General features: G+C 41.8%; 1 protein-coding gene across 1 annotated transcript; it reads right to left on the bottom strand.

The window, feature by feature from the left end:
* Positions 1-1,202: 1,202 nt before the first annotated feature.
* On the bottom strand, positions 1,203-6,049 carry LOC148266846 (uncharacterized). Its single transcript, XM_088216072.1, has 4 exons — positions 6,006-6,049; positions 4,067-4,457; positions 2,846-3,754; positions 1,203-2,324 (listed from the first exon to the last, which is right to left on the bottom strand). The coding sequence occupies exons 1-4, from the start codon at positions 6,047-6,049 to the stop codon at positions 1,203-1,205; spliced, it is 2,466 nt and encodes an 821-aa protein (XP_088072198.1).
* Positions 6,050-12,856: the final 6,807 nt, after the last annotated feature.

Here is a 12,856-nt window from a genome sequence, read left to right as displayed (position 1 = left end):
AGTCCTTCTCCAATGGTAACTATTCATATCTTATAATATGATTCAGATCCGAGTGATATTTCTGTAGTAGGGATATGTGAAATATTGTGAACTCCACTATACCGAGGAGGAAGCGCTACCTTGTACGTAACCACCCCTACCTTCTCCAGAATCTCAAACGGCCTTATGAAATGGGGACTTAACTTCCCTTTCTTCCCAAATCTCAATAAACCCTTCATGGGAGATACTTTCAAGAACACATGATCCCTACTTCAAAGCTCAAATCTCTCCTACGATTGTCTGCGTACCCCTTCTGTCTACTTTGGGCAACTTGTAAATTCTGCCATATCACCAGCACCTTAGTCGTAGTTTCCTCTACCATTTCCGGTCCCAACAATTGTCTTTCTCCCACTTCACTCCAACACACTGGCGACCTACAGGGTCTACCATACAGAGCTTCATAAGGAGCCATTCCGATGCTAGTATGATAACTATTATTGTATGTAAACTCTATTAAAGGCAATATATCCTCCAAATCACCCCCCATGTCGATGACACAGGCTCTCAAACATGTCCTCCAATACCTATATCGTCCTCTCCGTCTGCTCATCCGTTTGTGGGTGAAAAGCTGTGCTAAAACTCAATTTAGTACCCAAAGCTTGTTGTAAACCTCTCTAAAATCTGGAGGTGAATCGAGAATCTCGATAAAAAACAATCGATACGGGAATGCCATGTAACCTTACTACCTCTTTGACATACAGTCTGGCCAAATGCTCCACTGAATCAGTCACCTTCATTGCTAAGAAATGAGAAGGTTTAGTTAAACGATCAACTACCACCCAAATACTATCATGTTTCTCGCGGTTACTTGGCAACCCGGTCACAAAATCCATGAAGACATGTTCTCACTTCCACTCGGGTATGGGTAAGGGCTGTAACAAACCCCCAAGCCACTGATGTTCTGCTTTTACTTGCTGGCATATCAAACACCTAGACACATACTTGGCCACATCTCTCTTCATGCCCTTCCACCAGAAACTTTTCTATAAGTTTTTGTACATCTTAGTACTTCCCGGGTGTATGAAAAATTTTGTGTCATGTGTCTCACTGAGTATTTCTTTTCGTATCGTACGATCATTGGGAATACACATTCTGGTTTGAAATCTGAGTATTCCACCATCTTTCACCCCAAAATCTCTCACTGTCCCCTGTTCTACCCCCTTCTAAATCCTTTGCATCTCGATGTCCACCAACTGCCCCTCTTTGATTTTCTGAACAAGCGTAGGTTGTGCCCTTAAACTAACCACATACCTTCCATTGTCCCCTTCTTGAATACATAATTGTTGCATAGCTTCCTGTAAACACCACTCAGACACCATCAAATGAGCTAGCACCCCAGTACTCTTACGATTGAGGGCATCTACCACCACATTTTTTCGTCTGGGGTGATACCTGATTCTACAGTCGAAATGGTTCAACAGGTCCATCCATCTCCTCTGCTGCATATTCAATTCCCGCTGTGTGAACAGATACTGTAAACTTTTATGGTCTGTATAAATTTTAAAAGTTTCTCCATATAAATAATGTCGCCACAGCTTTAAGGCATAGACCACTGCAGCCAGCTCCAAATCATGGATTGGATAATTCCTTTCGTGTGTCCTTAATTGTCGAGACCCATACGTTATAACCTTCCCCTGTTTTATTAATACATAACTCAATCCAACATGAGATGTGTCACTATACACTGCAAAACCACCTTCTCTCGACGGAATGGCCAACATTAGGGTAGTAGTCAGTCTGCGTTTTAATTCTTGGAAGCAACCCTCACACTTCTCATCCCATTCAAACTTCACATTCTTTTTTGTCAACTTGGTAAGAGGTGCCACAATACTCGAAAACCCTTGCACAAACCGACAGTAATGCCCAGTCAACCCCAAAAAACTTTTGATCTCTGTTATAGTCTTTGGCCTTTCCCACTTCACCACTACTTCTACTTTCGCTGGGTCCACTGATACCCCATCTCTCGACACAATATGGCCTAAGAATGCTATCTGATCCAACCAAAACTCATATTTACTGAGCTTTGCATATAATTTGGCTTTCCGAAGCATCCCTAGTACAGTTTTCAGATGTTCCGCATGTTCCACCGAATCCTTTAAATAAATCAATATGTCGTCTATGAAGACAATGACATAACAATCCAGTAGGGGTCTGAACACCCGATTCATCAAATCCATAAACACTGTAGGAGCATTCGTTAACCCAAAAGGCATCACCAGAAATTCATAATGCCCATACTTGGTGTGGAATGCCGTCTTAGCGATGTCTTCTGCTCTAACCCATAGCTGATGATACCCCAAACACAAATCTATTTTTGAAAATACTTGTGCCCCTTACAACTAATCAAACAAGTCGTCGATCCTGGGTAACGGATACTTATTGTCACTTAATTCAGTTTCCTATAATCAATGCACATTCTCATAGTCCCATCCTTTTTCTAAACAAACAGTACCGGTGCCCCCCATGGTGACACACTCGACCGAATAAATTTCTTATCCAGTAGCTCTTGTAACTTTCTACTTAACTCCATTAGTTCTGACCTTGCCATCCTATATGGAACCTTGGAGATTGGCTGGGTCCCAGGCTGGAGTTCTATAATGAATTCGACCTCTCTATTGGGTGGTAGTCCCGAAAGGTCATCCAGAAATACTTCTGAAAAATCTCTCACCACTGGTATCTCCTGGAGTGTAAGCCTCTTACCCTCGTTCTCTATCGAAGACATAGATAACGTTGTAATTCATGCATATATTCTTTTTAACACATTATTTTAACGTAAAACTTATTTATTCATTGATTTTCCCCATACAGAAAAAGGTTCTTCGTTAGGAATCTTAAACACTACCCTCTTGCGGAAACAATCTACATGAGCATGTTGGGCAGCAAGCCAATTTATTCTCAATATTACATCAAAGTCTTTAATGTCTAGTAAAATTAAATCTACCTTTAATTTTCTCTCCTCTATTTCTATTCTACAGGAGTTAAACATTACATCAGTACATAAAGCGCCATTAGTTGGCGTAGATATTACCAATACCCGGTCTAACACCCGAGGTTCTATCCCTATCTTAGATGTGAACCTAGGTGATACAAATAAATGTGTGGCACCGGGGTCAATTAGTACTCTAGCAGGAATATTTGAAATGTAAAGTATACCTTGTATTACTTCTGAAGTAGCAACTGCCTCTGGAACTGTTATGGCAAACACCCGTCCTTGAACCAATGGTCTACTAGGCTCTCTCGGCAGGAGGCAATCCCGTACGAAGTGTTGAGTGTTCCCACACCGATACCAGCCCCGACCTCCACTCATACATGGCCGATCCCCATGGTTTTTACTGTACCGCGTATAAATCGAGTTACTCAGAGCCATCTGACGACTTGGGGCTGCATCTTGTGTCATTCTCTGCCTCTTCTCTGTTTGGTCGGATGATGGTGGTGGTTGTCTGTAACTGGAAAGTCCTTTATTATTGTCAACATGTTCTTTATATAGTGCCTCTACTAACTGTGCCTTTTCTAATACCATCTGATATGTAGGTAATGCAAAAATAGCAACCAAGTGATACAATTCCGACCGCAACCCCTTCTCGAACCTTCTGGCCTTCTTGGTCTCATTCATCATAACCTCGGGCGCAAACCGGCCCAAATCTATATATTTCTCGGCATAGTCCACCACAGACAATCTTCTTTGTCTAAGTTCGGTAAACTCTGCTTCCTTCCGCTATCTCAGAAAATCTGGGAAGTACTTCACATTGAAAGCTTCTAGAAACACCTCCTAAGTGATTGGGGAGATAAGAGCCCCTCTTTTCAATTTCCACCAGTGCTTGGCGGATCTTTTTAACATGAATGCAACCAGTTGTACATTTTGTTCCATGGTCACGGTTATCACTTCAAATAATTTTTCTGTTTCCTTTATCCAATCTTCCGCCACCAACAGATCAGAACCCCCATTGAAGGCAGGAGGGTTTAGCCTTCGGTATTTCTCAATGTTGCTTGTATCCACTACACGTAGGTGAATCCCCTATTGTGGCACCGATGCTGACTCCGACCGTAATTCTCTATCCCAGATCATAGTAGCTAGGCTCTCAACTACTCTGGATAGCCGGTTAAAGTCCTCTTGTTGCACGTTGGACTGCCCTGCATGGGTTGCAGATGGACCAGTAGCGGGTCTAGGCTGTGCGGGAGGGGGCACAACGTGGCATGGGGGCGGCCCTTGAAATGCAGCAAGTGGCACCTGGGGAAACCCTGGTGCTCGTCGTGGGGCCCCTAGTGAGCCCTGCGCCCTCGGAGCATATTCACGACGGGGTCGTCCCCTTCCCTTCTTCGTCACCTCCCTTGGTCTACTTGCAGAATAGTGACACCCATTAGTAGTATTCTTAATTTGCTCTAATACCAACTGTAACGCCCCATTATTTTCTTTATTTCTAATGGCGTAGTTTACAACGAATCCATAATCAAATACGAAAATTTCGTTTCAAATTAGACATGCACATAGAGATACTATCACAATATTATATTTAGAATTAAGGTAGACCTGCAATCATACATGTAACATCACATGAAATACAACCGTATACACTATCAACAGACACACTATCTATTCTACTACCAATTTTTACACATTTAATTCTGCCGATAAAGATCCTTATTCTGTTGTTTTATACGCTAAGCTCGAAAACCAACAACTTCGATCCCGACTCCATTCCGACATCATCTGTGAATAATAAAGAGTGAGTTCATATAACTCAATACAGTCAAAATTAAGTTACAAATATGATATGCACAAATATGAAACTCAGTATCTCTATATGTACCCCATCACCCAACCTAAGTCCTACCTTTTTATCACTATGGGACTACGCAGGACTAAAACTTACCCTGGTATATTAAATATCATGCGCACCATGTGTGACCGTCTCCCAACGTCACCCCAAGCGTACAAATATTCTCACTTGTCACCAGTATCAACGACCACCAATAAACCTCCTATCTCTCGACCCCTAATAGGCCACACACACACCCAGATACCATTATTTTCTGTTACCAATATCGGCGACCAAATCGCTTCCCATCGGAGTCTCCTGACCATCACCACTATCAGCGATCAACTTACTTTTTCTAGGTAGCGACAACCAACATCGGTGTCCCCCAATGCTACCAACTCAAACACAATATCATCATGTCCTTACTCCTCTACCTTATCTTAAAGCTTTCTTATACCTTTAACCTGTATATCTAAACTACATGCGCCTCCCCATAAGACACGTACTAACACTTAACACACTCACACCTGTAACGTTCCCTTGTAAATTACCAAATTTACAGCAGCTATACCAACCTATATATAACCCATACCCTCACACCACACAGCTACACCACTCATCCCCTCGCCCTACACAGAGACACCCCCACACTTCTATTCCGGCACTTCATTCCCACGCTTTACATCCTCTCTTTCCTCCTCCCAAATTTTCTACATCCATACACACTACTTCCTCCCTTACACAAATCCATCGCACTCACCAAATCCCTTCTTCTCTCTTTCTCCACGGCCTACTCTAGATACTCCACTCTCAAATCCTGAAATCACATCTCTCTCCTCCCGTGGTCCCCTTTGTAAACCTCCATTCGTACTCACACAACATCTCCCCCTCTCACGAACCTCACTCACACACTGCACATCTTTCTTTCTCTCCTCCTACGGCCCCCTCCATACGCCTCCATTCACGCTCACACAAGATCTTCTCCCCCTCACGAACCTCACTCACACCACGCACTCCTTCTTTTCTGTCCTCTCTAAGTGTAGCCTCCTCCTTACGCCCCCGTTCACACACAACATCTCCTCTCCCTCACAGACCGCACTCACACACCGTACTCTTTCCTTTCTCTCCTCCCGCGGCCTTGCCTCCGCCATACGCCCCTCCCCCCACACACACAACATCTCCTCTCCCTCACAGACCACACTCACACACCGCACTCCTTCCTTTCTCTCCTCCTGTGGCCTAGCCTCCTCCATACGCCCTGCTCATACTCGACATCACCTCTCCTTAACAGAGCTCTCTCCCACGCCACATTTCTTCTTCTCTCTCCTTCTGCGTTCTAGTCTCCTCCATACACCCAGCTCATACTCGACATCACCTCTCTCCCACGCCACATTTCTTCTTCTCTCTCCTTCCGCGGTCTCCTCCACACACCTCCACTTACACTCACACAAACTCCTCCACCTACGGCAAACTTTCAAATCCAGATCAACTAATGCATGAAACTTAAAATTACCGTACCTCCCATTTCCATCTTCCTTCCTCCCGCTGCTCGCACCGTCACTGTCTTCTTTCTTCTTCTATCTCCCTTCTCATTCCTCTTCGCTCCGGCTCCTCTCTCTCTTTTTTTCGAACCTTCTTTTCCCCCTTGCTCTCTCTTTTCTGTTTTGTCTTTTTTTTCTTCCCTCCCTTTTTTTTATCTTTTTTCTTTTCTTTTCTTTTCCTCCTTTTTTTTCTTTCCTTTCTCCTATTTATACCTCACATGCCTCTCAAAACGATGTCGTTTTCTTTTTTTTTTTTAGTTACTACAGGTGAAATGCAGAGAAAGAAAGAGAGAGAGAGAGAGAGAGAGAGCGAGAGGCAGAAAGGAATGTAAAGAATGGGTTCTGATGGACGCGTCGATGTTTACATGGTGGTTGATGGTGATAGGGAGAAAAGTTTTATGAGGTGAGAAAGACAGAGGTGAAAGAAGAAAGGGACTGAGAGATGGGGAAGTTTGAGAGAGGTGTAGGTGTGCCGATGAGAGGCGAACAATTGAGTGGAAGAGAAAGGAATTGGGGAAGTAGGATAGAGAATAGTGAGTGTGTGTGTGTGTATGTGTGCGCAATATAAGTATGATTGTGTATTTGAAAACTGCATGGAGATATTGATTGCTTATTAGTATTTTAAATTATAATGACTTTTATGTGGGTTAAGTATGCATGTATATGCGATATATTGAGTAGGAATGTGGTGATGATATATTAGCAGTGGTACTGTTGGCATGGGGTTGGGGCGCCGATATTTGTTGTCATCACTCAAAAAGTTAAGTTGGTCGCTAATATTGGTGATGCTTGGGAGTTACCAGACTGGCAATGAGTTGAGTCGCCGATATTGGTGACAAAATAAAACAGTAACAGTGTGTGTGTGGGTGGGCAGTTAGGTCGTGTAGTGAGAAAAAGAGGTCATCGATATTGGTGACGGATAGGGGGGTATTATCAGGGGGTAATAGTGTGGGTGAGTGGCCCTATCAGGGCCGATGAGATGGTATTATAGGGTGATTACATTTAATAGAGTTGACAATTTATCATCAAGGAGATGTGATAATTACGGTAGAGTTAGATGAGTAGTAGTGGGGGAGTGTGGGTAGAAAAGAAGGCGTGACCAATGTAACGGGAGGGATAAACATAGAAGAATGGGTTTCTAATTGGACTTCTATACTATATTTGTGATTTAAATTTACTGTGTTGAGTTGTATGTACTTATTCCCTATCAATTAAAGATGAAGTAAGATTGGGAACTGGATCAAAGTTGCAAATTTTCAAACCTAGCGTATAAAAGAGATTGAGTAAAGATTACAATTAGTAATACGGGATAATTACGTATTTGGTAGCAATGTAACTCATGTTTAAAATAGGAATTTGTAAAATTTGTAAGCTACTATATTGATACATATACAGTTGAGAAATTTTTAGAAATTGAGCAGTTAGTTTTCAGTACTTCTTTTATGTGTATGGTTGGATTGGTTGATGGAATGACATATGTGGGTCATGTATGCTAATATATTTTGAGATAACATCGCTAGAAAGAAAAAAAATGGGGTGTTACAGTTGGTATAAGAACAATTTGATCCTTAAAACCAGAACCTTAAATATAAGCATTTAAATATTTGCATTAAGAAAAATGTGGGTAAATCTAATCTACTCCTCATAACTTAGATTATAAATTAGTTACTAAATGGTTGGCCTGGTACATTAAGAAATAAGGTCGGGGAGGGGGCGTGCGTGTAGGGCATTTTTGGTGGAGACGGTCGGGTTGAGTGGCATAGTGTGTGTATATGGTTATTGTGTTTGTGTGTGGCCAGGAGTAGGCTGGTGAATGTGTGTATGGCAGTATATTGCCGGTGTTGGTGTGGCCCAAGGAAGGCTAGTGTGTGTATGACAATGTATTGCTAGTGTGTGCGGCTAAGGGAAGTTCGTTGTGTGTGTATGGTAGTGTATTGCCGGTATTGATATGGCCAAGGGAAGGCTGGTGTGTGTGGCTAAGGGAAGGTTGTTGTGTGTGTATTGTAGCGTATTGCCGATGTTAGTGTGGCCAAAGAATGGTCGATGTATGTGTGTGGCGTGTATTACCAGTGCGTGTGGCTAAGGGAAGGTCGTTGTGCATGTGTAATAGCGTCTTGCCATTGTTGGTGTGACCAAAGAAAGGTCGGTGTGTGTGCGTGACAGCGTATTGCTGGTGTTGATGACCAAGGGAAAGTTGTTGTGTGTGTATGGTAGTGTATTGTCGCTGTTGGTATGGCCAATGGAAGGTTGGTGTATGTGCGTGGCTGTGTACTGCCGGTGGGTGTGCGTGGTTATGTATTGCCGGTGTGTGTGTGTGTGGCGGTGTACTACCAGTATATGTGTGGTCAAGTGAAGGATGGTGTGTGCGTGGATAAGTGAAGGTTGGTGGGGGTGTGGCAGTGTGTTACCAGAGGGTGTGTGGCTATATACTGCTGGTCTGAGTGCGTGTATGTGGTTGAGTGAACCGATGGTTGGGCGACAACAATTAAGGTCGATGAGAAGGTGTGTGTGGTTGAACTGCTGTTGGAAGAGTGTTTGATAGTTGGTGGCAGTGTAGTTATTGGAGATATGTGTGGGGGGGGGTAGTATTGGGGATGAGTTAGATATAGAGTAGGTGTATGGGTGGCCAAACAAGGGTTGTTATGTGTGCAAGAAAGGTATTAGGGTTTTATGCTAATTATGCTATTATAGGAATGTCCCTTGTGGTATGAGAGTTCTAGATGAAATGAGGTAGTAAGGGTTCTCTTAGTGTGTGGAAGAATAAAAAAGTCGATGTATGGAGTCAATAAGTGCAATAGGGGTCTAGTGAGTGTACGGAGGAACAGGTGGGCAGGTGGAAATATTGACAAGGGCGTGGGCGAGTTGTAGATTTAATCAATGAGTGGTAGGGTAGGGTTACAGATAAGGGAAAGGGGCGAGAGAGACATTAGGATATAGGTGTGAATTTAACACTGGGCTAGAGGTTCAAATGTATTATCATACTTTATTTGAGTTTTAGAATTTATTTTATTGGGCTAGGGTGTACTCGTTGTATGTCAGTTATAAATGTAATAAGACAGAAGGCGAAACCAAAACCTCAACCAGTGGGAACATGCCTAGGGGAAGTGAATCAATAGGAAGATGGATGCATGGTGGAAAATACCGAATGTTCATTCATTTTATGTCTCTATAGTAAATAGAAACTTTTTTTGTTCTTTGTCATTTGCTACCTTGACATGATCAAATTATAAAACGAATTGTGAAAATTACGTTTGATAAACTTGGTGATTGTAAATGCAAAGAGAATGTTTGGGTTGGACGTAGTCATGAGTAGGGAGTTTAAGTATGATGTGTGGGTTGGGAAACACTTAGGGGTGTTAGCCTTGGAGGAATTTGCCTATAATAATAGTTATCATGCTAGCATTATCATGACCCCTTCCGAGGCTCTTTATAGTAGGCCACGTAAGTTGCCGGTTTACTGGATGAAGTTGGGGAAGTATGGTTGATCGAGCTAGAGTTAATGAAAGGAACTACTGCAAAGGTATCAGTGATATTGAAAAGTTTACAGGCGACACAAATTAGAGAATCACGGGAGAGATTTGAATTTTGAGGTGGGGGATCGTGTGTTCCTAAAAATGTCTCCCATGGGGTGTTCGTTAAGTATTGGGAAGAAGGGGAAGCTAAGTCCCTGTTTCATGGGGTCTTTTGAGATTCTTGAGGAGGTGGGTATAGTTGTGTATAAGACAACACTTTCTTCGTAGTAGGGTGCAGTTCACGATGTAGTTTATATCTCTATGTTACAGAAATATCAACTTGATCTGAAGCACGTTTTGTTGTATGAGTCATTGCCGCTAGAAAAAGATTTGCCCTATGAAGAAGAACCGATTCATGTCCTGAAATGACAAGAAAAGAAACTGAGAAATAGAATAATACCTATTGTAAAGGTATAGTGGCAACATCACATCAGTGATGAAGCAACTTGGGAGTGAAAGGACGAGATTAGGAACAACTAACCACAACTCTTTGAGGTAATATAGCGAAATTTGAGGGACCAAATTTCTTTTAAAATTGGGGGATAATGTAATAACTGAGAAAGATATATATATATATATATATAAAGAAACAAATAAATAAATAAAATAAAGGAGAGAGGGAATAGTGAAATAGAGAGTGTACATTATATTAGGGGAAAAGAAATGGATGGCTAGGAGGCGTGCAGATGGAGAGAAGGGATGGATGGCCAGGATTGCATGGTAGGTGGAATATAAAAAGGGAAGGAAAAGAAAAAGAAAGGAAAGAAAGACAAAGGATAGAAAAAGGGAGAATGGGGAAGGGAAGAAGGAAACTGGTGATAGAAGATTCGAACGAGAGGGGAGTCGGAGAGGGAAAGAAGGAGAAGAGCGAGCGAGAGAAGGAGAAAGGTGACGGTGCGAGCTACAAAAGTGCGAAAAAATAGAGACTGAAAGTATGGTGAATTTCAATTTCAAACATAGGTAATGCGAATTCAATCTTGCAAACTTTGAAATGGCAGCTAAAGTTCTATGATGTGGTTGAGACAGTGTAAGAAATTGAAGGAGGACATCGGTGCCTGATGAAATAACAAAGCGAAGGAAGGAGGTCGATTATGGGGAGGTTCGATTAGGACTGTGAGTGAAGAGGAGTAAGGGAATTCAGGGGAGGAGAGGTAAACAGGTACAGAAAGGGTGAGTCGAGAGAAAACGATATACGTACAGGAGAGTGGAAGTTGGACGAACACCATAAAGGGAAGAAACAAAATATGGGAACATTAGGTGGAGAGGGAGGGTGTGTGTGTGCTCTAGGTGATTATCCGAGAAAGGGGGAGATAGGAAAAACATACTGAAATCGGGTTGAAGGAAGGGAGGTGAAATACAGAGAGAGAGAGGCAAAAAGAAATGTAGGGAATGGGTTCTGATGGACGCATAGGGGTTAAAGTGGTGGTTGATGGTGATAGGGAGAAAAGTGCTGTGAGGCGAAAAAGATAGAGGTGAAGGAAGAGAGGGACTGAGAGCAGGGGAAGTTTGAGAGAGGTGCAGGTGTACTGATGAGAGGCGAACAATTGAGTGGAAGAGAAAGGGATTGGGGAAGTAGGATATAGAACAGTAAGTGGGTGTTTGTGTGTGTGTTTGTGTGTGTGTGTGTGTTTGTGTATGCAATATAAGTATGATTGTGTATTTGAAAACTGCATAGAGATATTGATTGTTTATCGGTATTTTAAATTATAATGACTTGTACGTGGATTAAGTATGCATGTATATGTGGTATATTGAGTATGAATGTGGTGATGATATATTAGTGATGGTAGTGTTGGCATGGGGTTGGGGCACCGATATTAGTTGTCATCACTCAAAAAGTTAAGTTGGTCGCCGATATTGGTGATGTTTGGGAGTTACCAGACTGGCAATAAATTGAGTCGCCGATATTGGTGACGAAAGGAAATAGTAACAGTGTGTGTGTGGGTGGCTAGTTGGGTCGTGTAGTGAGAAAAAGAGGTCGTCGATATTGGTGACAGATTGGGGGATATTATCAGGGGGTAATAGTATGGGTGAGTGGCCCTGTCAGGGCCGATGAGATGGTATTATAGGGTGGCTACACTTAGTAGAGTTGACAATTTATCATCAAGGAGATGTGATAGTTACGGTAGAGTTAGATGAGTAGTAGTGGGGGAGTGTGGATAGAGAAGAAGGCGTAACCAATGTAACGAGAGGGATAAACATAGAAGAATGGGTTTCTGATTGGATCTCTATACTATATTTGTAATTTAAATTTACTGTGCTGAGTTGTATGTACTTATTCCCTATCAATTACAGATGAAGTAAGACCGGGGACTGGATCAAAGTTGCGGATTTCTGAACCTAGCGTATAAAGGAGACGGAGTAGAGATTACGACTAGTAATACGGAATAATTACATATTTGGTAGCAATGTAACTCATATTTAAAACCGAAATTTATAAAATTCGTAAGCTACTATATTGATGCATATACAGTTGAGAAATTTTTAGAAATTGAACAGTTCGTTTTCAGTACTTCCTTTATGTGTATGATTAGATTGATTGATGGAATGACATATGTGGGTCATGTATGCTAATATATTTTGAGATAATGCCGCTGAAAAAAAAAGGGGGCGTTACAACATCAAAGAAAGTTTTCTAGCTTTTATTATACTGTAATGTAATTAGGAATTAAATTTATATATTACTGTAAACAAGTATTTGGATACGTCATGTAATTTGGTTTAAAGTAGTTATTCTGTTACAAAAAATGTGTAATAATGTGTAGTGCTGCTGCATATAATTGTATTTTTGATGTTTTTACTTTAGAAAGGGTTTGCAAACATCTTTACTCCTTAAAAACGGGTTCGGGACGTTACAAGAGGATCCTCTGTGCCCTCAATGGTACCAGTGAGTTGACATTGGCGATGAAACCTTAATAAGATTGAGAGTAGAAATAAAATATAGGACAAAATGTGAAAACAAATATGTTTGTAAAATTTATGTGTATATAAATGTGAAATGTGAATA

Source organism: Carica papaya, chromosome 3 (assembly GCF_054855325.1).
Source record: "Carica papaya isolate Zhongbai chromosome 3, ASM5485532v1, whole genome shotgun sequence".
Lineage (NCBI taxonomy): Eukaryota > Viridiplantae > Streptophyta > Magnoliopsida > Brassicales > Caricaceae > Carica > Carica papaya.
Note: the sequence above shows the minus strand (reverse complement) of the source record. Positions and strands in the feature narration are given on the sequence as shown.